General features: G+C 38.7%; 1 protein-coding gene across 11 annotated transcripts in view; it reads right to left on the bottom strand.

Annotated features, from left to right (window-relative positions):
- The window catches only part of MGA (MAX dimerization protein MGA), a 61,145-nt gene that overhangs the window by 21,172 nt on the left and 15,425 nt on the right, over nt 1–24,548 (bottom strand). For 6 of the 11 annotated variants that reach the window (XM_054067354.1, XM_054067352.1, XM_054067358.1 and 3 more), the window contains exons 3-16: nt 20,474–21,404; nt 20,053–20,140; nt 19,815–19,910; nt 15,262–15,390; nt 13,530–13,628; nt 12,055–12,677; nt 10,751–11,105; nt 9,534–9,757; nt 8,597–8,737; nt 8,120–8,195; nt 6,227–6,747; nt 4,429–4,726; nt 2,127–2,759; nt 1,219–1,521 (exon numbers count right to left, since the gene is read on the bottom strand). In XM_054067354.1, coding sequence (XP_053923329.1) covers nt 1,219–1,521; nt 2,127–2,759; nt 4,429–4,726; nt 6,227–6,747; nt 8,120–8,195; nt 8,597–8,737; nt 9,534–9,757; nt 10,751–11,105; nt 12,055–12,677; nt 13,530–13,628; nt 15,262–15,390; nt 19,815–19,910; nt 20,053–20,140; nt 20,474–21,404 — 4,517 coding nt within the window. Of the gene's footprint in view, nt 1–1,218; nt 1,522–2,126; nt 2,760–4,428; nt 6,748–8,119; nt 8,196–8,596; nt 8,738–9,533; nt 9,758–10,750; nt 11,106–12,054; nt 12,678–13,529; nt 13,629–15,261; nt 15,391–18,895; nt 19,674–19,814; nt 19,911–20,052; nt 20,141–20,473; nt 21,405–24,548 lie in introns of those variants that run through there. The other 5 variants (XM_054067356.1, XM_054067360.1, XM_054067362.1 and 2 more) reach the window with 5 other exon arrangements.

The following is a 24,548-nucleotide window of genomic DNA, read 5'->3' as shown; positions in this document are numbered from 1 at the left end:
TAAAATGCATGAGGAACCTACTTTAAAACTAATAGATGTAATGTAAGTTCTAGCATTAAGCTTTTTAATAAAAAAAAGTTACTGCGTTTAGCTAAAGCACTCTGCATTTTACTCTTTCCCATTTACTGGAAAACAGGAAGTTTCTTTAAAAAGAGAGATAAAAAGAATATTTAATTTAAAAATCCTTTTTCCTCAGAAAAACAAGACAAGATTACACCACAATCTTTTTCACCTTAATGAACTCTCTTTCTGCAGCATCTCAGAACTTGATGAAACAAGTAAAAATATTGCCACTGGCAACTAGTATCTCTTGTACAGTCAAAGCCTCAAACCAGAAAGGAATTCAATGAACTTTGATTCTTTCTACACTCCTATGCGTTCAAACCTCTACTAAAGCACAGGACTATTTTCTCTCCTGCCCACAGTTTGTGGTCTCACCTCTTTGTTTTCAATACCATTCTGCCTCCCTGTCCTCAAGATGCTTCTTTATAAAGGGAGAACAGAAGAAAAATTCTACTACAAAGTAAACATGCATTTGAAGTATATTTTGTTTATAAACATGTTTTATTTAGAAATATTCAACAGTATACTCAACAAGTATCTTGCAGACAGTAGGTAGGATATCTGTAATTTCTTCACTCTTCCAACCCTGTCTTCAACTATGCATTAGAGAAACAGCTGAAAATTGAACTTATTTTTCTTATCACACCCTAAGGAGGCAAACACCCAGCAATTTCGTACTATAATATAATATTTGAACTGAATATTTGCTGTAAAAGCCTAATGAGCCTGCAAACCAAACAGAAACAGAGCACCATATCCAATGTGACTCGGGTAGCAGCTCATTCTTTTTAGGAGAATATCCAATAAGAATTATTTTTTAATTGCCAAAATAACAGAATTTCTTTTAAGTTACAACAGTACAATGGACGTGGCTCCTTTGCCACACACACAGGTCCTCTCACTTGCTGCACAGAACTTCCATTTTGGCGACTTATCTATTAACTGCACTTCCTGCCTTTCTAATGTGTGGTATTTAAGTTGCATTACACTTGAATAATTATTTACACTATGTCCTTCAACTACTCATGCAGCACCAAATTACAGTCTGCTCAACTACTTCCAGCAGGAGAAAGGCACATCACAGGGACACTTATCACATTGTTAAATTCCGGATAATATATTGGTCGGTCAAAAAAGAAACACTAGACTTTGTACCTGGATTGCGGAGCATCACTGGCTGCACACTGGGCTGGGTACCTGCAGCTCGAACCTGCTGCAGAGGGACAAGCTGAATTATCTGCCCATTAGGATGTCTGAACAGATTCACACCACCAGGGCTTCTGAGAGGCTGAAGGATCATCCTCTGCCTCTGAGCAAGCGGCGTGGTATTGTTTAGTGGTCGCAAAGCAGGAGATGTCTGATGCACTGGAATCAGCAACAACCGAGGTCCTACACGTTTATCAGTTCCAGGAGACATCTTCTGGGGAGACTGAGTTACAGCTTGTGGAGTAGCATCTTCTGAAACATTTAAAAAGTTATATAAAAATCAGCTTAAGAGAGCAGCCTACAAAACAGGCATTATGTTTAATGAAAACAAGCGTAAATATTTTGGAAACAACTGGGTATCTTTAAGTTTATTTGAAAACACTTTTTCCCCCCTTTTTAGTCACAGAACACACATGGAACCACTGAGCTCAAAACAGACTTCTTCATGAAGTTCTATTGACATTTCTCAACCAATACTCAGAAGGCTTCCATGTTAATAATGGGAGAATAATTCCATACCTACCTAGACTTCATGCCAACGGTGAAATTCTAGAAGTCATAGCAATGATCATGCTATACATTTCTATGGGACAACAAATGATGTGAGACTTCCAGCTCATTTCATAGCAGTCACTAACCACATTGCCACATTTTTTTCCTTCTCTACTAGCTCAGATTGGAATAAAACAAGCCACTTGAGATTGCATTTCTTACCCTATTTTGGAAAGAAGGGTGAGGCAAGTAAATCTATATTTGAATTGGGTTCTGCAGTTGCAGGCTGTATTCCAGCTATGAAAGAGGCAGAATAAAAAAAAAGGAAATGTTTGCAATAATAGCCCATAGCACCTAAGCCTTACCTCTTTTTGGATTCAGTGAAGGACTTGAATTTACTCCTGACAGTATAATTGGAACAGAGCCAGCAGAGGAAGTTGGTGTGGTCACCACAGAAGTGGCTGTTGCAGTTGTTAGTACCACTGTAGAAGTAGATGTTGTGACAACAGGACAAGTAACAGTTGGTGGTGTTACCACAGTTTTAGGGAATGACGTAGTTGTTATCGGTGCAACAATCCCTGTTGCTTGTGTTACGTTCACAGTGGCAGTAGGAGCAGTGGGTGAGGAAGTAGAACAGGTGTTAATTCCAGGTATGGCAGGAGCAGTTGCAACTGTAGTTGCACTAGAAGAGCAGGCAGGTTCATTAGCTCTCATTTGGCTAAGATTGGTCACAGTAGATGCTGCCACACTGGCACTTTCCACAGTAACCGGAGAAGTAGTGGTGGCTGTAGTGATCCCAGGAGATACTGTGCCTTGAGTTGGACATGGCCTTGAGGGAACCACAGGAGCCACAACCACTATTGACGTAGGCTTGATACTAAACTTCTGTGGACCTGACAGAGGCTGGCGTGTGCTCACTCTGGGAATCTTCTGCTGCAGAGCTCCAGCTTTATTCATCACAAACTGTGTGAACACGCCACCAGGTGAGGGTCGAGGAGCTGCAAATAAAAACTCGCAGGTCAAAATTTTAGTAGATTTCCTCTTTGCCTTTCACAAGGTGCTACAATTATAATTTCTCTGAGCCTCCATTTTCTTTGTACCTTGTAATTAAAATGAAACCTTTATGTTAGTCCTGAGCATGCCTTACATATTAGAAATATGTCTACTTTATTCCACCTCTATAGCTTTTTGTTGCATTTCTTCCTGGCCACATAAAAGAATCAGATCTTAAGGGGTTGTTCTTTATCATGAAAGAGACAATTCTAATTACAGTATAGGAAAACCAACACCTAAGCGAAATAATGGGCTGAAACTACTTTCTAAACCTCTTCCTGTAACAGTTTGTGTGATCTTCCTGTGTTCACAGCTTCTCAGTTTTCAACCCCGTTCTACTGTATCCACATTTTACACAGCCACGGGGGAAGGGATGGGAGAGGGATGTGTGTCTCAGTGCAGTGACATTTGTGCAACCGAGAACTGGATGGAACAAACTTAACCAATGAGAAGTAATCACTACAGGGAAGATCCTTTCACTCATCCCTTGCTCTCCAAGGAATCAGAATACTGAATCTGTATCACTCTGGAAGCCCACAAATGAGTAACAACAACAAAGATTATGGAGCAAGCCCAACTTAAACATAGTAGTTATTTATGGATATAGCATCTTTAACCCATAACAAGCCAGAACACTTAAATCATATATGCAACCCATCACTTCACCCATCAATGAAATGCAGCCAGCTCTTTAGTAGAGCAGAAACACACAATACAATAAGTTTTATTACAGGACAGGAAAAACAGCACACCCATTTAAATAGCAATGAAAATTTAGGTAGAAAGGAACAAAACAATCAATCAATCAGAAATTAAAGTTTTGCCAGGACACAGGTAACATCCTTTGCTCTTGCAAAGCTTCTTCATATTAATTAATGTGTGGGAATATCTGGATGGGCACTAAATATTTTATATATTTTTTTAAAAAAAAACTAATGCAAAATGTAATAGTGAAAAGCAACTTCCTCTCTTGCCATGCTGGGGTAATCACTTCAGTACCAACTCAGACACAAGTACCACATGTTTCTTCTGATACTTTGCTGGTTTTACTCAAATAGTTGACTAAGTCCAACCTGTTTAGCTTGTGAAATCCAATGAGATTACAGGCCAGTGTGGTTATTGGCTGCACATCTGATGTTTCACTAATCCAGATTTGGACCATCCTGTCTTCCACTTCTGCTTCATGTGTATTTGCTGTTCACAAGAATCCCAATTACAAGTGCCACATCATCAGAAAAGCCAACAGTGGAGAACCACAGAGTAGAGCGATCCTTTTCAGTTAAATAGATGTTTGATGAAAACCAACAAATCGTGAGGAAACTCTCAAACAAAAATCTTAACATTCAGTGTATCTCTATCCACTCTTCCCTGTCTCTTGAAAATAGGTTCTAACTCTCTTAATAAAATAACTAATAGACAACATCTCTAATCTTATTCTGAAGTCAAAATAGAACTTCCTGCTTTAAAGAGGTTATTTATTGCAGAGGCAGTCTAGGTGGGCAATGCAGCCAAAGGCAGCATGCACCGTTGCACAGAAATCAACAGCAACGCTGTACACTCACTTTTTACTTCAGCTTCACGCAATTTAAAACACAGTAATAAGTTCCAACCTACCTATCTGTCTCTGTGCTGGGACATGGGTTTTCAGAGTCGTCACAGTGGGGGTTGAAGTAGTGCTGGTGGAAGATGCAGTATTGGGAGTTGATGTTGTGGGCACCTGGACTGATGGTGTCCCAGAAGCAGCTGCTTTAGCATTGGATGCTACCTTGGAGATCATAGTACTGAGGGTTGAGATATCAAGTACTGTGGGTCGCAGCCTGCCTGTGATATAAGCTGCTAGCCGATTGGCAGGATGTAATGCCCCCATCTGTCCCAAAAGCAGTTTGGCCTGAGGGTACCTTTTATCATTAACCTGAAAAAAGTGGAAAATGGAAATTTGGTGAAAAGAATGCTAATTCACCACCTCTGGAGAGGCATTTAATTCCATGGGACTTCCAAATGTCCTTTTCAAAAAAACATCGCAATTCAGAATGGGAACTCCTGATTTCCTTACTGCCTGGGAGAACTTCAAACAACTCTGTTATATCTTTAAAACACAGATTTTAGATGCTACTCAGACTCCACATAAAACCCTAGAGCCTAAAGGAGCATGTAAAATCACTGAAATTAGACAGAGTGAAGCTAGAACTTATTTTTCCTGTCCTTATCTATAGTTCTGACTAAAAATGTCTTTCCAAATTCAAGGACAATTTTGGATAACATTCTCAAACCTAATTAACACCTAGCATCACAGAAGAAAGAATACATTTATGTCATATACATTGGGACAAAACTGTATAACAAGGTTGTAAAAGTTCTATCAGCTTTTTTCTTATCTGTACTATCATTCAATACCCTAATTAAGGTGTTATGAGTTGACTAACTTCAAATTCAGAGTTGTAGTCATAACTGACGGCTTGGGAAAGAAGAAACAAACATCCTTCTGAACGTGAAGCTTTATACCTAGCAGTCAATGGGAACTTTTGGCAGTGTTGCATTTTACTTTCATGTTGTTTCATAATACCTTCTAACAGCCAAAATACAGGTAACACACAGTACTAAATAAAGTCTTGACTCTTTTTATTGATCGATTTTTACTAGAAATAGGAAATCTCCCACATTTTCTCTGTTAGCTTCTCTTTGTGACGGTGCCGTATCTGCAAAGTGCCATGAAAAGAAGTTTTACTCTCATTTTCTAGTTCTTATGCCTTCCCTGAAAGTGGTGTTAATTATAATTACAAATACCTTTGACTGAAGATGATGTTCACCCTAGCATTACAGTTTCTACCACTAATTGATAATACTGGCAAGCAGTATTCAAGCTGGCAGCATGAAATTGCAGGGAAAGTACTCACTTTGAATTTAGGATTATGAAATCTCTTGAAGAACAACAGATATTCTGCAAAGAAGAGGCACTCTACAATAATAAGCTGTAGCAAAATAAGCAAGTTAATGTTTACAGTTTCATTTTAAAAGTTTTGTCCCAGTGTACACTTCCTTAGAAAATGTTCTTTTTGTGGCCACTAACAGCCATTCATTTAGAAATATCTGTCAAATGCATTTGCATGGAGTTTTCCAAAGCATCAAGAAGATCTTGAAAGAGATTCTGTACTTGGGCCACCAAGACGCAAATGGCCAAAAGGACAAGCTAAACCATCAGATTTCAGACTTCAAAACAGGTTTCCTGTTATTGAGTTAATCTTGAAAGGGACAAGCTTATGGAGAGGCAGGAATGCCACTAGATACTAAGAATCCTCGTCTGGACGGGTAAAAGACTAGGTAGATAAACTAAAGAGTGTTCTCTCCTTCAAGGAACTCTGGGATACTGGATGAAACTGGATCTGATCTCCACAGTAAAGGCAGATGGACCCACCTGAATCAAGCCTGAGGGGCTCATATTAGCTTTGCGTTTGTAGACAACCAACTTTCCTGCAGGGGAAACCCCTGCATAAAAAGGCAAGCCTTTGCCCCCATGCAACTTCTCCTGCAGTTTGTCCAATGTGTCTGCCCGCAAGAACTTTAGATTTTCTGGGGTTTTGCACGATGGCACTCCGCTATCAGGAATCTCCAAGACGGGTATCTCAGGCTCCTCGTCCTTGACCTGGTAGGACGGCACTGATATTTTCACTCTGGAGGAGTAGACAGGAGAGTGGTTCTCATCCTGGGCCTTGTGTTGCGAAGCAAATTCAATAATGAAGCTACCCACTTTGAGGCACTGAGGCACGTTACTGTTGATATGCTGTGATAAGATGCTCAAGATCTTATTGTGATCTTCCTCCCAGTTGCAGTCAGAGATAATCTCGATAAGTTTGGTTCGTTCACCTGGAGTGGTGTGATGAACATAGGAGGTGGAGGAAGAGTCCTCCTCACTACGGGAAGACCACCAGCTTTTCTCTGAGAAAGAATTGAAATAGGTTTCTGCAATACTATGGCATTGTAGTCACCTGGATATTCAAACATTCTGCCCACACCTCCACCCTTGTCTCAGCTGCAGGGCAACAAGTAAAAGAACTATTCAAAGCATCACTTCCCCTTGCAAGGCCTCAAAAGGAAGCAAAAGCTCACTACAAAACTAACGTAACTATTTCTCACAGTTCATTCCCTGCAGCCATACCACCTCAGGTTGTATCCCATTGCACCACAAGCTAAACAAAGCTGGGTTACTACAGTATATGAATGAAAGATCTCCAAGCAACACCAACATGCAGTAGAAAGCATCGCTGGTTATTCAAGAGATAGCACTTTTCTCTTGGAGACAGAAAAGCACCAGTGTCCTATAATGGTATAAGTAGCAAACACACTGCTAGCAGAACTGTCTTTTGCAGAAGATGTATAACAGAAGCATGACTTTTTCTTGTAATTAGAGATCGAATGTCACCTTTTGCAAAACTGTAAGGATGTTAAGCTCTGTGTCCTGGCCATTTTAATTTCACCTACCAATTCAACAGCATTTTCAACTAGTGCATTATTTCCATTCCTGTCCCTAACTGTAGAGTCGTTGTTGTATAGGTTAAACAGTGAAAAACTCATCTCAGAAGGCAGCTATATTTCATTAGTGGATGACACAATGCCTCTAGTATATGTCTCATTTTAAAGCTCGTAACATGATTTGGGCACCTTCAGAAAAGGAGAATAAAGATCTAGCCTACTTCTTTATGAACTAGAAACTGAAACCCAGTATATATAATGTAGAAAAACTTTAACCTTTCAATTTGAACTAAAAGAATTCAACATTAAGAAACTCTAAATAACGTATAAGCGTTTCCTTGTCCTGTATGGTTCTAAGTGGAGAACACAAGGATCCCATCCTCACAGCACCACTTGGATATATATTAATTCTTCAGCAAGTACAAAGCAATAATAAGGAAAAAAAAAACCCAGACAAACCCAAACCAGTGATCTCCACTCCTCCCTAAGCATCTAGCTATCCCTCTTGAAGACAAGCTTGCTGTGCAGTATTCTCTTTTATCGCTCAACAAGATACAGTAATCGTGGTCATTTTAACCTTAGAGCAACAGCAAGTACTGGGTATTTAGCCTGCTCTATCTCCCATGTTACACATACACAACTGCTCCAGAAAACAGGAAACTGTAACCACATAAGATTTTTATTGACAACCACAGTAGCTTCCCCAGCAAGCGGACTTCTCTGTCATCAATAGCTCCAAATTTTTTTTTTAAAAAAAAACGTAAGCCAACGCAAAAAAAAACCCACAAAAATGTGGGACCACCGAGATGTCGAATTACACTCAAGACTCTGCTCTTACCTCCTGATTTATCAGTGTCTTTGTCTATCTCACAGGTTGCTTTCTGAGGAGACTGAGGCTCTGGTTCAGGCTCTTGCTGGAGGAAAGAAATTCAAGAAAAATATTCATCCTGTGTAACTCTTTTACATGCCAAAAAAGAAAAATCACATCACAAAATTTAACTAATTCACCATACTGTCACCCTGAATCATAAAACGTATGTTAACTTCGATGACGTTATAAATTTCAGCTCAGCACAGCTCTCTCAAGAATGAAGATAAGCCTTAAGTGACAGTGCCCACTGGGAGCCAGGAACTTCCACGGACAATTTCTAATTTCTAAGGCAAGCTTACCAGCATTGCTAAGTAAGTGAGTCAGGCTCCAGTCTCCACAGTACTATCACCATGAAATCTAAGTCAAGCACTCATTTTGCATAAGAATTTCTGGGGAAAATATTATTTCAGTATTTTCACATGTTAGTTACAGTTTAATTTCTACCTTTATGCTAGGAGTCTGTGAATCACTTTTGTGCTTCTGTTGCTTTTTCTCCTCTCTCCTGCATTCATATGCTCGGACCCTTGCACAAGTCATCATACTTTCGAAGTACAAGTAGACAGGATCCTTGTCTTCTTCTCGGATCTACCAAAAAAAAAAGAGACTTGTTAGAGTCATGAAACAGTTCTGCTTTCAAACAACATTTCAATAGTAAATCTCAAAAGAAAGGTCTAGCATTTAAAGCTCAATCTGTCCTCTTGGTATCACACAGCCCAGCCTACGTCTTGCTTCCAGATTCCATATTCAGGGCAAGGGGGATAATGGAACCCCATCATGACCCCTAAAATCCAAAACCCATCCAGATACTCTAAGTGGGGAAACAAGTTTAACACTGCTTAACATTATCTGGTATACATTAAATAGCAGCTCTGGTATGTTTGTTCATAACTAGACTCAAGTCTACTGCTGTTGTTGCTTTTGTTAGATACTAAGGTGAGCATAGAGGCAAAGGTCAATTATTCCAACATTGGCAGTGAAACCTCAAACAAGTATAAATATATCCTTTTTTTTTCTGCAAGTAGGTCATTAATTAGATATTAGCTGCATTATGCAGCTAATAACTTATACAAACATTACAGGACCAGCAATCATTTTGCCAGAAATAGCAGATATTACCGCATTTTTTGAATGAAGCTGATTACGATTCACTAACAGCCTTCATCATCTGTATATTACTACACAAAATTCTCAACAGAAAAACGGACACAGTTCAAGATTTATATACAGTTAATTCATTCTAACTTAGCAACATACCTACAGGGAGTCAATCTTAAGCTTTCATCTCAAATTTCATCTCAAATGACATAGCACAGAAGCTTTTGCTATTGCTTGTTTTAATTTTCAATATAAAGAAAACCAAACACTTCTTTTCCTTTCTTACCACTGGATTTGGTTTAGGAGTGTACACTCTGCCTGGTTTCATTCCACTGGAAGATCTATGCTTACTAGAAACCAAGACTTCAGGATGGGGCAGTACTGCAGATTTAACTGGTTCAATAACAGATGGTGTTGGGATGTAGGTTGGCTCTGGATCTATTTCACCTTCTACTTTCACCCACAATGGACAATTCCTAATAGGTTGTTCTGGCTCTGAGTCACAGATAGCTGAAGAAAGAGGAAAAAACAAAACAACTTACTTATAAATGAAGCACCATCTAACACAGCAGTAACAGAAATTTCTGTCTGAGCCCAAGGCATGGCTATGCAGGAATCACCAGTTCATGCTGCTAGAAAATACTACTGATTGATTTTTCTTGTCTCAAATCCTAGCCAGAAACAACTGAGATTTGTCCACAAGAAAGAGGAGAAAATAAAAATGGTTCTATACTAATCATTGTTTCTCACCTGTACTGTGATAGCAGATACAGAAAAACACTTAAGAATTCTGATCTTCATTAATACTGTATACTTAAAAACTACAAAACACTCCCAAAAAAGCAGACTTTATACCACAGCTGTATGGAACAATTAATTTTAGTGGAACACAAGATAACACTACATTCATTTTTAGCTATTGCTAAAAGTACTACTAGCAAGAAACTGAAGATGTAAATTGACAGTCAATTTCTAACATTTGGTTTTCTGAGCATCCCTCAGGCCAGATCTGAAACTACCATACATCACTACGGTCAGCGAATGATACAGCTACATACAGCAATTGAAAATGCAGCTCTAGATACTCACTAGGTAAAAGGGAAATAACACAGCACTATCATAGTTAAGATTACCAGCAGCGATAACAGTAATTCCAACCCAAACTATTCTATGATTCTATATCATATCCTTAATCTTTAAAAGGTACCCAGAGAGTTGAGCAACAGTTTAAATGATCAAAAAGAAACTCCAGCTACATGATCACAATAAAAAACTTATGTAGTGTCCAAAATCCTGATCAGACAAGTAAGAGTTAAATAAAAGGAAAAGGTTCTTTCCTCCTAGCCAGCTATACAAAAGCAGGTGTCATAGAGAGCCTGTGGAATTTATTTCCAATTTCTGGATATAGAAATGGCATAACTACTACATCCTGATAACAATGCCCACTAAGATATGTGGTTTCGGCAAAGCTGTAAGTAGTCACTTTTGCACTGCAATACTCACTGTATTCCACTCTCTTTCTCCTCTTCTTATCTTTCTGCTTCAGTTCATCTTCCTCCCCATTACCCTCTTCTTCCACATCTTCATCCTCTTGCTGTTCTCGTGTTCCATAGAACACAAGATTTCCACGTACAGCCTTTTTCATTATTTTCTTATGTTTTGAGCCTCCCTTCACAAGCAACACTCTTCTCTTCAAGCAAGTACAACCAAACATACAGTCTGGCCTGCGGCAGTGGGTAGGCTGACGTTTCTCCAGTGCTAGACTGGCACATATGCAACCCAATCGACAGAAATCATTATTGCAAGGAGGTGCTCGTCGTCTTATTATTTTGTGGATAGGTTTGGTTTTGAGCGAAGCCTAAGAAAAGTTTTAAAGAAGTATACGCTTCAGATTTTAGTAATATTAAATAGAGTATAAGCAAAATTTCTATTCGAAGTTCATTTAGAATAACCCCTCCAACCACACAGTTTACATATGAAAATTTGTCAATAAGAAAAACAGAACAGAGGAGAGTTCACATTTGAAGTCTGGGAGGCAATCTGAAACAGCTAAATCATCTTGGCAATAAATAAGATGTGAAGAAAGCAGAAGAGGTCATTAGCTGACAACCAAGTTACATGACTAGGATTTGCTGGCGCTCAGTTAACTGAAAAAGCAACAAATAATAAGTGCAGTTACCAAAAGGCAATTGTATTAACCAGACTTTCACAGTCAATATTTGAGATAACTAAAATTGATTGATATCAACGCAGTATTATTACAATTTTTTAAAAAATACTGCTAAGTCAGCACTTCTCAACTTTCACTGCGAAGACCGCACCACAACCATCATGAGCTGTCATGCTACATAGCAGCTTATTTTCTGTGTCTATATGCAACACTAGGAAGTGCACAGATTTGGAAAAGTAGAAGAAAGGGAAAGGGAAAGGGAAAGGGAAAGGGAAAGGGAAAGGGAAAGGGAAAGGGAAAGGGAAAGGGAAAGGGAAAGGGAAAGGGAAAGGGAAAGGGAAAGGGAAAGGGAAAGGGAAAGGGAAAGGGAAAGGGAAAGGGAAAGGGAAAGGGAAAGGGAAAGGGAAAGGGAAAGGGAAAGGGAAAGGGAAAGGGAAAGGGAAAGGGAAAGGGAAAGGGAAAGGGAAAGGGAAAGGGAAAGGGAAAGGGAAAGGGAAAGGGAAAGGGAAAGGGAAAGGGAAAGGGAAAGGGAAAGGGAAAGGGAAAGGGAAAGGGAAAGGGAAAGGGAAAGGGAAAGGGAAAGGGAAAGGGAAAGGGAAAGGGAAAGGGAAAGGGAAAGGGAAAACTGCAGATCTACCTGAGCTGTAAGCAGGGTTGCCAGAGAGATGTCTGCTCGTTCTTCTGTAATATAGGTCCGCGGTTTGCCATCCCAGAGAGCACAGTCTTCCAAGTCCATTAACTTCACTTGAGATTTAGACAAACCCGGTGGACGAGCTGCTTGCTGTTGCTGTGGTGGTGCCTGGCGCAAACTAATCTGTTTTGGAAGTACATTTTCATCCAGAGTCGGCACCATGAAACTATCTGAGACAGTAGCCTTTTCCCCTGATGCTGAAGAGTTCTGTTTCTGCTTTCCAGAAAAAGGTGAAGGCAGTATAGGCTTGTAAGACGATTTTACTCTACTGTTTGTAGACGTGTGTCTGGTTTGAGTCTTTGTCTTCCTAGAGGTAGATGACGGAGGAACAGGCTTGAATGTATAAGATGTTGATGGAATTATGGCAGACTGCTTCTTTAAAACACTGTCAAGCGTTCGCACATAGCTGGTGCTCTTAGTGGGAAGCTGATACACCACAGGAGAAGTGGGAGTGCTAGACGAGAACCCCATACTTGTTTCCATCAATTTCCCTTCATTTTCCAGATACTCATCCAGCTTGTCACTACAGAACGCCGAGCGATTCTTCAAGGAACCTTCTGAACTGCCACCTAAATAAATAGAGCACTTGAACTAGTTCCCGGGAAAACATTAACAAATCTTATAATAATTAAACAATACAGAAGAGGTAAAAACCTCTCTAAAAATATATGTACAATTCTTAGAACAGTACAATACAGGCACACCAAATATAATCAACTCTGAAACACAACCAGCTGTCTGAACAACTTTTTTGGTGGATATTTTACACGTGTATTCATTCACAAAAAACATTAAACTTTCCCCAGTCAGTGCTTCCACATAGCTTACTCGTTTTGTCCTGAACATTTAGCCTACCCAGCATACCACGATACATCCAGAATACCCCAAAACAACATGGCATGAAAGTACAACATAAACATTTAATCTAAATATAAAGTAAAAATTGGCAAGTTACCAAATGCCCATTTCTCCCTGAGGCAGGGCAAAATAAACAACTATGTAAGGAATATCTGCTCTAAATGGAGTAAAAAGTACACTTCTATAAATGAAAATTACTGTAGTTTATTAGGTTGCCTGCGGCAACAGAATTCTGCAACTACCATACATCCAAGTAAACTCAAAAGTGATGAACAAAACCAAAACTGTAACAGCTTTGATATTCACTCAAGCCTTCTGCGTAAAACAGAACACATGTATTTTTATCTTACTCAGAGTAAGTTTCTCTTCCCTCTTAACTCCATTCTGACCATGGAAGTAGTACCAAAAATACACTTATTCATGACAGTTTCAATATAAAAAATAAATCTCTCTTCAAGACACACACAATTACCAAATTGCAAGCTCTATGAAAGGCCGAGAAAAAGGCCACTGTTGGAAACAGGTACACTCATCTTTTTTTGATTTGGATTGGGTTTCTTTACCTTCGTTTCTAGAAGCACCATGAAGCTTCCCTCGCCACCCTTTAATTTTTGTGATATCGTTTGTTTTTCCTGTCCTGGAAACAAAAGGAAATCCAGCATCTGCAAAAGAAGAAAGCTAGCCTCAGTTTTTGAGTCAAGCTTGATCGTATCCATGTCCTAGTAAACTCTGCTTATTCCTTTTCAGGGACAGATGAACAATAGTAAATTGAAAGACTGAATAAAGAGACTTGATTTTTAATTTCTTTTTTTTTCTTAAATTAACAGAATACGTAACAAAGCCAAACTTCCTTTAGAGTTGTGCTGTGCAATAATGCACCTGCTATCTCATACAAAAGATGTCTTCTGGATTTCCAGTTTTAGTCGCCTTAGCATTGGCGCCAGTCGTTGACTCCAAAATGTAAACAGGCAAATCAGCCTCTTACTGGGCTAAAATGGAACAGGCAGGTCCCGAGCTGACACTACTACCACCTCTCACAGTGAGGAAATCTGAGCCTTTCCCCTCATTTGAGCCAATGACTTTTATAAGACCTGTAGAAACTTCATTTAACATTCGATGTTTTGTCAAATTCAGTTGAGTATCAATTAGAGGTAGAGACAGGGAATAATTACAAAAGGCGAACACTGACATCTCTGTCAAGTCATCCATCAGTTCTGGGAGCTAAGTTGGAATGTGAAAAAAAAAAACCCAAAAAACTAATGGGGAATCTGTGTGGCTGTTTCACATATTACTAGGCTAAAAATAATTGCATTTGACACTGAGCTGACTGAGGTCTTATGAACTGAATCTGCCTCTTTTGCAGTGTAAACAAAGATAAGATACAACATCTATCTCTTTACCAGCTCCCAAAAGCTTATTAAGAAAGACACAGTAATCAGAATATTGACGTAAGAAAGCAGGAGAAAGCAGTACCCCTATACTTGTCCAACCAGTTTATTATTAAAAATACCATCTACCAACGATATTAAAATCATAGTCACACTATAATGTGAAATGCATTTATTTGGATACTAAATAAGCTTATAAAAGCACAACTGGTCACCGCTTTTGTAATAAATAATTCCCATGAAGTTATAGGTTAGCTCCTAAGTGGTTTATCAAGCTCTTCTGGGAAGTTCAGCTCTTTCAAAGATAACTTTTTTTGGTTTGCATGTGAGCAGCATGAGAGAAATGCATATGTCTCACGCGTTCTCTGAGGAATTTGAGATCAGTTATTGGGTATACTTAGGACTTAGAAAATCTAGTTCTGATAGACAACACATACCAGTATAAGATAAACTGGACAGATACTATTACTGGATCACAATCATCACAAAATGGAAGGTCTAAAGACAATCTGGTCGGAATTGCTCAGAACTACTTGGACAGTAACCTCGGAAAGATTTAAGAAAGTTCTTGTATTTTGTCAATTTAACAGAATCATAGAATCACTAGGTTGGAAAATACCTTTGAGAACATCAAGCCCAACTGTACCTGTTCACTACCAAATTATATCTCTAAGCACTTCATCTACCCGTCTTTTAAACACCTCCATGGACAGTGACTCAATCACTTCCCTAGGCAGCCTGTTGCAGCGGTTGATAACCCTTCTGGTGAAAAAATATTGCCTAATGTCCAATCTAAACCTCCCCTGGTGCAAGATACCAGGTTCAACTAAGAGGCCGCTCCCTTCTTCTGAACATCGATAATAAAAAGGTAATACTTGAGATTTCAGCAAATTCATATTCTACCCACCTGGAGAATTGGGATTGGTTCCTGGATAGCTCCACAAAGAGTAATTTGAGTAGGAAAGAGGAAGCTGTACACCCAAGTATTTCAGGTCAATGCTCATTGTTGGGTCCACAGAATTCAACTTCAGTCCCACTACAACAGGCAAGTATCAGTAAATGTCTCAGTACAGGAAGGTATTAGGAAAAAGAAAGTCAAGAAATTTACCAGAAAAGGAACCTTTAAGTTATATACAGGCTTTTCTACCGTTCACCCACCTTTTTTAAGAGACTTGAAAAAGAACTTTAGTGACTCATAGCTGTTACTTATGCTGGATTTGTAGCACGTATGTATTAAAGAGTAATTTAGGGAATTATAGGGAATTAGACAACAAGAAAAAAATTGAGTTACTTTTCATAGATCTTCTTATTACTACTGAAGTTCCCACAGAAATTTATTAAACAAAGTGCCAGTGCTCTAATAATTCCCATAGGGTTTGTTTCTTCTTTTTGTAGAGGTCAGCATCCTTTATATCCTTCAAGGTTACAGTTAACTGCCTGCACCCATCTGGGCTGACTATTTGACATTTTGTATCACTACCTAAATTATGAGCCCTGGCAGTGGTTCTTAACACATCCTCTCCTTTACTGAAAGCTATTATTGAGCAATAACACATACCACAAACCCTTCAGTTTCAACCAGCAGTAAGAGACAAGACTAAACCACATTTTAATTCTGAAGAAGAGAGTGTGTGTGTGTGTGTATGGAAGTTATGATATAAATAAAGTTGTATTTGGGCAGTGCTCTCGGGACTAGTTCACCTAATGATCCAGATTCTCAGTAGGTTGTTGGGTTTTTTTTCCTCCAGGCTTGGCACCTTACAATAAAATAATTTACTTTTTTTTAAAGCAGGGGGGAAATCTGCTATCAGGAAACTAAGCAATCCATGTTCTTGATGCCACAAGTGCTTAACTGTCTGTAACATCTTCTTTGATCAACTCCCTCAAAACACTCAAATTGAGAGATTTTATGTGGTCACAAAAGCTATCCTAGTGTATGGCAAAATGAATATAGCTACAAAAATGCCGAGAAAAAAAGAAGTTAATAACTTTACTCAGTACCTTTTTCAGATAATATTGTTAAACTGAATTCAATAGATTATTGTTCTCAATCACATTCAGCTTGCAGTCTAGAGTTGAGAACATCTGCCTCGGTTTTTAGCTACAGTAACCTACAAATGGTACTCCTGCGGCCAAACAGTCTGAAATTCATGTATTAAATGTATGAGTTTTGAAATTGAAAATGTATGACCTGACAAGGCTCTGGACATAAAGCATTATATGCATGTACAGTAGAAACCTTGGGGTGGTGGTTGCACATTTATGTTCATAAGTAGCAAGACAGTGACCTGATTACTGGCAGCCCGAAAACAATCAGCATGGAACGAGTGTCAGGCATCATTTAAATGGATATCATTATCAAAGACACTCTAGCAAAATATAATTTTCCAATCTACATAAGGAAAATGAGCAGCAAGTCAATCCAGCATTTTGTACAAAACTATGTCAAATGCCAAATGTCAAGATGCCATCAAGTTCTTTTCAAGCTCAGTTTTTAAAAAACTGGAAAGAGCACACAGGTTTGCTTTCTTTCTCTTGACACTACATTTGATTTATTCTGTCACCTTCAAAAACAAGTCTAGCTTTGTTTAATACTCAAATAGAAATAAGAACATCACCCATACACAATCGATTATTTCAGTTTACGGTCATCGAAGTATAAAACACCCAGACAAAAACCAGATGACGATGACTTCGGCAAGTGCAACATGGAATGAACACAGATGGCTTAATGAGAACAAATGCTAACAGTTAATATGTGACACCACCACACATGAACGTGTTTATTAATTACTATCATTCCAAATATTGCTAAATTTCAGTTGCCATAATCAAATAGAAGCAAATCAACTCCTTCACAACCTTTTTTTTCCATCAGATGCAATTGCTAAATCCAAAATACGATGCCTGACAAAGGTGCCTTTGATTTTCAGGAATAAAGGATTCAAGTTAGCTCAGATACAAGAGGCATCCCATAGCATGCCAGCAGGAGCTTTCCTTTCAACATACTTAAGTTGAATTCCTTTTCCTCTGAAGCATCTTCTTCCTGCAGTCCTGCTGACTTTAAGATCTATAGATAGCCTCAATCACCATTTTCATTACAAATCAGCCACAATTGCAGGATTCAGGTACAGCTCCAACACATCACCAGTGATTCTCAAAAAGAAACTCTAGATTCTCAACTACATTATCTAAAACCAAAAGCAGAGTTAACATCAAAATTGCTATGTCCACTTCCCATACTGCAGTGAGGACAAAAAAGCAGTAAGTTTGTACAAAATGGCTGAAAGCACATTTAGAAATACGCACGTCACATTTTCCAGACAGAAGCGAGCTATGTCTCTTTGCCTGTTCTGAGTAGACCACAAGGAGTCATGATTTGCAACCAAGAAGCTTTGGAGAACAAAGTATCAGAATCAAGGAGACTAATGAGGCTTTATGAAGCAGCACAATGCTACTCAGAATCACTATGTCTGGCAAAAGACATAGACCTTAAACTTGTCCTAGGGGCACTTCTCAGCCACCTTCTTACATCTTGTTGATATTGTAAACAGAGCAAAAAAAACCCCAAACCAACAATCCCTCCCTCCATTAACATCACTGTTTGTTCCCTAACCTCAATTCTACAATGGAAGGCAACAGATCTGTAACATTTTGGAAGGTGGAAGTAGTTTGAATAAAGATTGATTCCAGTTCACATGCAGCATCTGAAGTCTAACAACGCAAGTGTATGTATCGTAATTCACTTCACAACTTGATCAAATTACATCTGTATCTCTCGGTAGTAATGTTCTTGCTGTAATTAGTCTTCACATTAACTTCCTCTCCCTCTAGAAATTAGACAGGTGAGGGTCACTCTCTTCATTGCTGAATTACAATTTCACCATTCAACAAGCTCAGCAACTAACATCCAACACTGGAAATGACAGTCACAGGCGTTCAAGAAAGTAAATATTCTTTAGATCTCCCTTTTCTTAGCCTGACGCTTGATTTGGCCTTGTCGATTTTGCAGTATCTGAACTGCTCACTACTCCTCAGAAAGTACCGCACGCTTCACCACCACTAATTTAGAAGCTGGAGGAAAAGCATGCAGGTTTCACACATTCCCAGTCGCAGGATCATCCTATGAGTAAAACAGCCTTCACTACTGCTGTGGTTGCTAACATACCATAATTTTACTACACTTTTCTGGGGTAAAGACAACATCTTGGAGGCCCAAAGTATAACCCTTAAAAGCTTCAATGTTGCCATAGCATTTGCCTACTAGCACTGCCAGCAGCTGACCACAAAAGGGATTTTACCACCATTTTTTAAATACGACAGCATACACAGACCTGTGAGGGCAAGCTGGCCAGTGGGTTCATTAGAAATAGGGCTGCCTGTTTCTGGAATCATAGGAGTGGAAAACTGCATTTAGACATCCATAACAACTTTCAATGCTAATGCTTTACCACCGAGCTAAAACCTGGCTGGAGATAGGTCTTGTTGATACTCTAGTATCAGAGGCTAGATCAGTATTTGGATCCAGCCTCAACCCTACAGCATTACAGTTATATGCTTGAAAAATTCAAGGCCAGAACATCAGGAATATGAGGTACAATGCTGCCATTTGGATCAACTTATTCATCATCTGCTCTGATGCCTATACTAATGCCATCAGTGTCAGGACTATTATTGCTGAAAGCTTTCAGCATCATCAGTAGAGAACTACTGTTCTCAATATAGTTCTGCTGTATTAACCCTTGCCCTTCTTCCATCTGACCTTGGGATAAAATTGTACATAAATGAAAGATTACAAGCTATAACAGAAGTGCCTTGCTTGGCTCTCTCATATGGCTAGTGAACCTGGATCTACAATGATTCAAATACAGGCTCAAACAGAGCAAAAGTAGTCTTAGTTAAGTATTTCTGGATCTCTAGTGCCTCTACTACTGAGAAATGGCTATTTTCTATGAAGGAGTAAAATCAACTCCATCTGCTCTTTACAAGGATTAGCTCATTACAAAACGGGCATTGCCTGGAGTTTTAAGGCTCAGCATCTTCTGAGAGGGGCATGTGACATGCAACCTCTTGCTTTGCTGTTGTAGGTTCAGGAATCATCTTTTTGCTTCCTCCACCTCTTCTAGTTTGCAATATGAATGCGTAAAAATGAAAACACTTTTATTGGCTGGCTAGAAGTACTTTTAAAGCCTCCAAGAACAAACTGGGTCAGACGCCACAGATTCCCTCTTATTGCCACAAGTGGCAAGATGGAAACTTAGTTTCACACAGATTTCCTTTCACGCTCTCACGTTTGTATGTACACACCTGTACGCTTTCCTGCATTTGGAAAAAAATTACCAAAATTAGATCCCAGCTGCATTGGGCATACACAGCATTACATCCAGTAGAAATTATCAACCCAATGAGATTAAGTATAATATACAATCAGGTGCAACAATATGTATACTGCACACTTACCCTCCTGAAGACTAGGATGTATTACTTGCTTATGCCTCAGTGTCTTCAGCTCTTCCATCAATTCCTTTTCCAGTACTTGTATTCTTGCTTGACAATCTACTCAAAAAAATGAAACAGGGAGAACACATAAAGAACATTTACCATGCAAAATGGTACTTAAATGATTAATTTTCCAGTATGTCTTTACAAATTCCCTTATTGTAGGGAATAGCCATTTACAAAGAATACAAAAACGTACCTGGATCATTGGTAGTCAACAACGGAGCCTGAAGATTCTGTGACTCTTCTCCTGCAGCTCTATCGACAGTGTGAATGTCAAGAGCTTCCTACATACATAAAGAGTCTTGAATAAGCACAAGATACCTTAAAATGCTGATTTTGATACAAGTGAGGGCACATCAAAATACCACTGAAATTATTTAATAAATGAGTATGCATTCTTTTATGCAGAACTCTAGACCCTGCTATTTCTCCCCAAATTGCTAAGTAGTAAGAAAATGTTATCATTAACATAGGAACATGATAACAACAGATTTAGGAAGAGACCATAAATCTCAAAGCTTACTTTAAAAGAAAATACTCCTTCAGCTTATAAGCACAAAGGATTTAAACACAAGACGTTAGGAAAGGTTTTTAATTTTACATGAAACAGGTTTTACCTTTGATGCAAAGGACACAAAAAGGACTCCATCAACATCTTCAAGGTCTGGCTTAACATCTGGAGGGATATTCCCAGGTCCCAGAGAGGTGTTCTTGCTTGTTATTACAGTTTTCCCTACACCTTTAGGTGGTCGACCAGCCTTGGACATTTTCAGTTTCCGTGGCCTTCCTCTTTTAGTTGTAACTGATGACAGGGAGTTTTGATTGCTACCAGAGCCTTTCAGGGACATGGGATTCTTCAATATACCAGGCCTCTTTCTTCCACAGATCTCTTTAGTTGAAAAGTGACAACTTACTGAGTCCCTGAGATTAAAATTCAGTGATTTAGATAGTGCCCACCGGGCCTCTCTGATTGAAGGGTATTTCTGTGACATTTTACTCCCAGGAGATTGTTTTTTCATAACTAACTCCTCAGTTACAGTAACTGTGTCAGAGCAAGAGCCTTTGTTATTTTCAAAGCACACAGGCAAGGAATCCAGCATTGCACTCAGAGGGGATTTATCCCTTTTGCAAGAGGACAGCATGGTCTGTGGGAGCTCAGATATCTTCACTGTGCTCTTTGTGACTGCACAAGGTTCCAAATACACCACAGGCATCTTCCCACTTTCCAGTTTTAACATTTTTGCTTTGGCAACACCTGAAGGACTGGTTAGCACACGCTTCCTAGATCTGAATTCTCCATCAATTCCATCTGTTTCACAGCGCCTCATCAGGTGTTTTTGTACAACTGGATCATCATCATCAGTGTTGGAATACTCATCAGTTTCTTCATCTGTGTTTTCCTGCTTTACATTTACTCCTTGAGTGCAAATATTTGACTCATAGTCATAGTCATCTACCGGTTCCTCTTTAATGACTACATTAAAGTGTCCATTTGGGTCCAACGGGGATGCCATACGGGAACTGCTTTCGTAACTGCTAGCAATGGGACTGGGATGGGAGGGAAGGGACAAAAACAAAACACAACATCTTTATCAAATCTCTTCCTTTTTCCAAATTCCATCATCTCCCATAATCTTAGATTACATATTATAAACAAATTTCCAAACTGCCAAATAAGCTGTCACGTACAAGCTTACATTTTTAGAATCAAGCATTAAAAAAACCTGTCATAGTTAAAAGCAATCCGACTTCTTATCTGAAGGCAGCAGAATAATCTCCTTCCCTAGTAATATCGAGGTGATATTTGCACTTTTTCCCATTTGAGGCTCAGCATGAACTCATGGTAAGCTATCATATTTAAATGCTCAGAAGTGGCCTTACTTTGCTGTGTATCTCATTAAGTCACTATATTGAAGCCCTTGCCCTTGGAAATAAGAAGATAAGTGAGCTCTTAATGAACTTCAATTTATATGATTTAACTAAAATTTTAGTTAATGCATCCTAAAGCCACATAGAGATAATTCCTAAATTTAACTGTTGTCCAAATGGTTACGGCATGTTAATATCCTATTGAATTACACTTCATCTTCCACTAAGTCTGAGCACTAAAACTAACTACAATTAGACACACCATGCATTAGACACCGAAGACGTAACAGTGCAGCCAGTTACATTCTGATGATGGGCTTCTTTGAGAGACAGACACATCAGTCAAAAAATTGCAGTCAGCAGTTTTGTTAAGTGCATCAAAAGCTTGCTCCCTGTCATAAGAGGGAGCAGCTAAGATATGAAACCAGAAACTCATACCCACAATGAACCCCACAGAATAACAGTCAGAACTTATTCACTAAGAGTATCAGATAGCATTCCAACGATCCCTTTACATTTATTTTTTAAGATACTGTATACATCTGTGTTAAATTATTATTCAGATTGTTAACCTTATGTTACTAATGTGTTATTAAAATAATAATATTAATGTTAATGCTAGCATAATTTCAAATGTAACAACATAATTTTTATCACAATCTATTATATATAAGGGGAATATTCCTTTATATATATTGCATGCATGTATTTTATTATTATTATCCACCCATCCTCCTTTAAAGAATGACTATGCTTAGTTGAACCCCTGGCTGCAACTAAGGGCGGGAAGATGAGGAACAAGAAGCTGCTTCCACCTTGTACAGACTGAGGACAAAAGCTGGGACATGTTAAGAGTCACAACATGGAGCTGAGAGTCTCCAACTCATGGAGAAAGACTGCAGAGTTAAAACAGGGAGCAGTCAGACAGATTTATATACTCACCTATAACATTCCTAAGAATAAGACGGAACCTATTTAGAAAACTTGCTGCAATTCAGGATGCTAAGTAACCAGAATGAGGCTTGAAGCAAACACCTGCCTTTTGCAGGAACAGCAGGCAGCAGGAGAGTGGCATACCACTCCTGTCTTGCCTACTGTTTTCTCTGGACAATGAACTTCCTATTACAAAGCTTCTAGTTTTCATTTAATTAAGGATATCACACATAAAATTAAAAAGCCTTTCTTCTTCAGCGAGTTTACTCATAGAGAAATTCTAAAACAATCCACTTGTAGGTTATGGACAACTCAAAATCCTGCCACATTACAGCTTAGAGATTCATTCAGTATAGCAGATCCACAATTAAAGTGAAAGGTATTAAGAATATGAGTCATCCGCTTGCCTGTCTTAAAATTCTTTAAAATAAAGAGAAAAACACTAATAAATTTGCTGGCCAGGAATAAATTTATCATCTTAATTCTACTGTTTCCAGTTGGAAGGCCAGTAAAGCCTGGACTTCTCTAGCCATTTTCCTTTATCTACTGCAAGATATATACTCAAGATAAGGATCGCCCTACTATTAGGAATCTGGGCAGTATCCAAACCAAAGCATCTCTGCCGTAAAAAAGAAATTTCTAGACACGAATGTAATTTTAGTCAGCATATTACAGTCATCATAAAGATGATGAAAAGAGTGAAGAACCACCAGTATGAGTGAGATCAAGTACTTGCACAAAATGCTGAGCAGCGTTTTTCTACATTTTTAAATCCAGATGACATTATCAACTTTTCAAACAATAACAATGGCACCTTTTATTTTGTGAAGCTATGTGCAACACAAGCAGTATCAGAAATTTCTCTTCCATGGGAACAGGACTCGTACAAGTTTGACCCCTGAAGATCCTTGGCTTAATCTGAGACCAGCTAAAAATGGTGAATTAACGTCATATCTAGCTCTTTCTTTGCCCAAAGTGGAACAATGCTTATATTTAAGCAAGCTTCACAATCTAACAGTAAAAGCAGAGAAACAATTTCCCTGCATTTTTCCAAAATGAAAACCACCTAGCTGCTCGTTTATTGAAAATACTGAAATACATGGATTTTTTTAGGTAAATCATTTTAAAATACACCATGGGAAAAAAAAAAAAAAACGCAATTCCATTTGGAATTAATCTAGCAATCTGTGACTGAGGTTTAAAGGATGACCACTTGCCTTCCTCTTCCAAGAGGACAGGAAGGAGGGAAGAAAAGTAAACTATGAGACTAAGCACAAGACAACTAAATCAGAAAAACAAGACTAATGAAGCATTAAATAAATCCCACCATACTTGTATTTTTGAAGCAGGAAATTCAAAAGACCTTGGAAGAGAGAAAGGGCACATTAGCCTGTAAGACTTAAAAACCAGTAAAGTTCACTTGTAGTTCCTTCTATGCCCTCAACATCTGAGTGGTTCCAGGCATAAACATTCCTGTAGAAGTGTCCGCAACTCAATCTAAACATTTATTTTCTTTACAACACACTTGAGAAAACTAAACATGCTATAAGGCCACAACCCCCCCTTCCCATTACCTTGTATAAAGAAAATAGTCTTATATTTCCAAAGTATGCTAATAATTCAACATTAAAATTATTCTTCATTATATGGAACCTTTTACATAGTTCCATGCTTAAAAATGTCACAAAAATTGAGCACTGGTGGGAAATACCATGCACAACAGAACCAGGAACTCCACTTCCTTTAGTGAGTGCTGAGAGACAGCAGCCCCCAATTTCTGTCTCTCATACGAATCTAAACTCAGCAGAAATCACTGCCCTGCATAAAAGCAAAGTAGTTCCTATCAGCTGCTAATAGCTTCTCTCTGACCAAAAAGACCAAATCACCCAG

The sequence above is a fragment of the Cuculus canorus genome, chromosome 5 (genome assembly GCF_017976375.1).
Source record: "Cuculus canorus isolate bCucCan1 chromosome 5, bCucCan1.pri, whole genome shotgun sequence".
Taxonomy (NCBI): domain Eukaryota; kingdom Metazoa; phylum Chordata; class Aves; order Cuculiformes; family Cuculidae; genus Cuculus; species Cuculus canorus.
The sequence above is the reverse complement of the archived record's forward strand: the minus strand, read 5'-3'. Positions and strand labels throughout refer to the sequence as shown.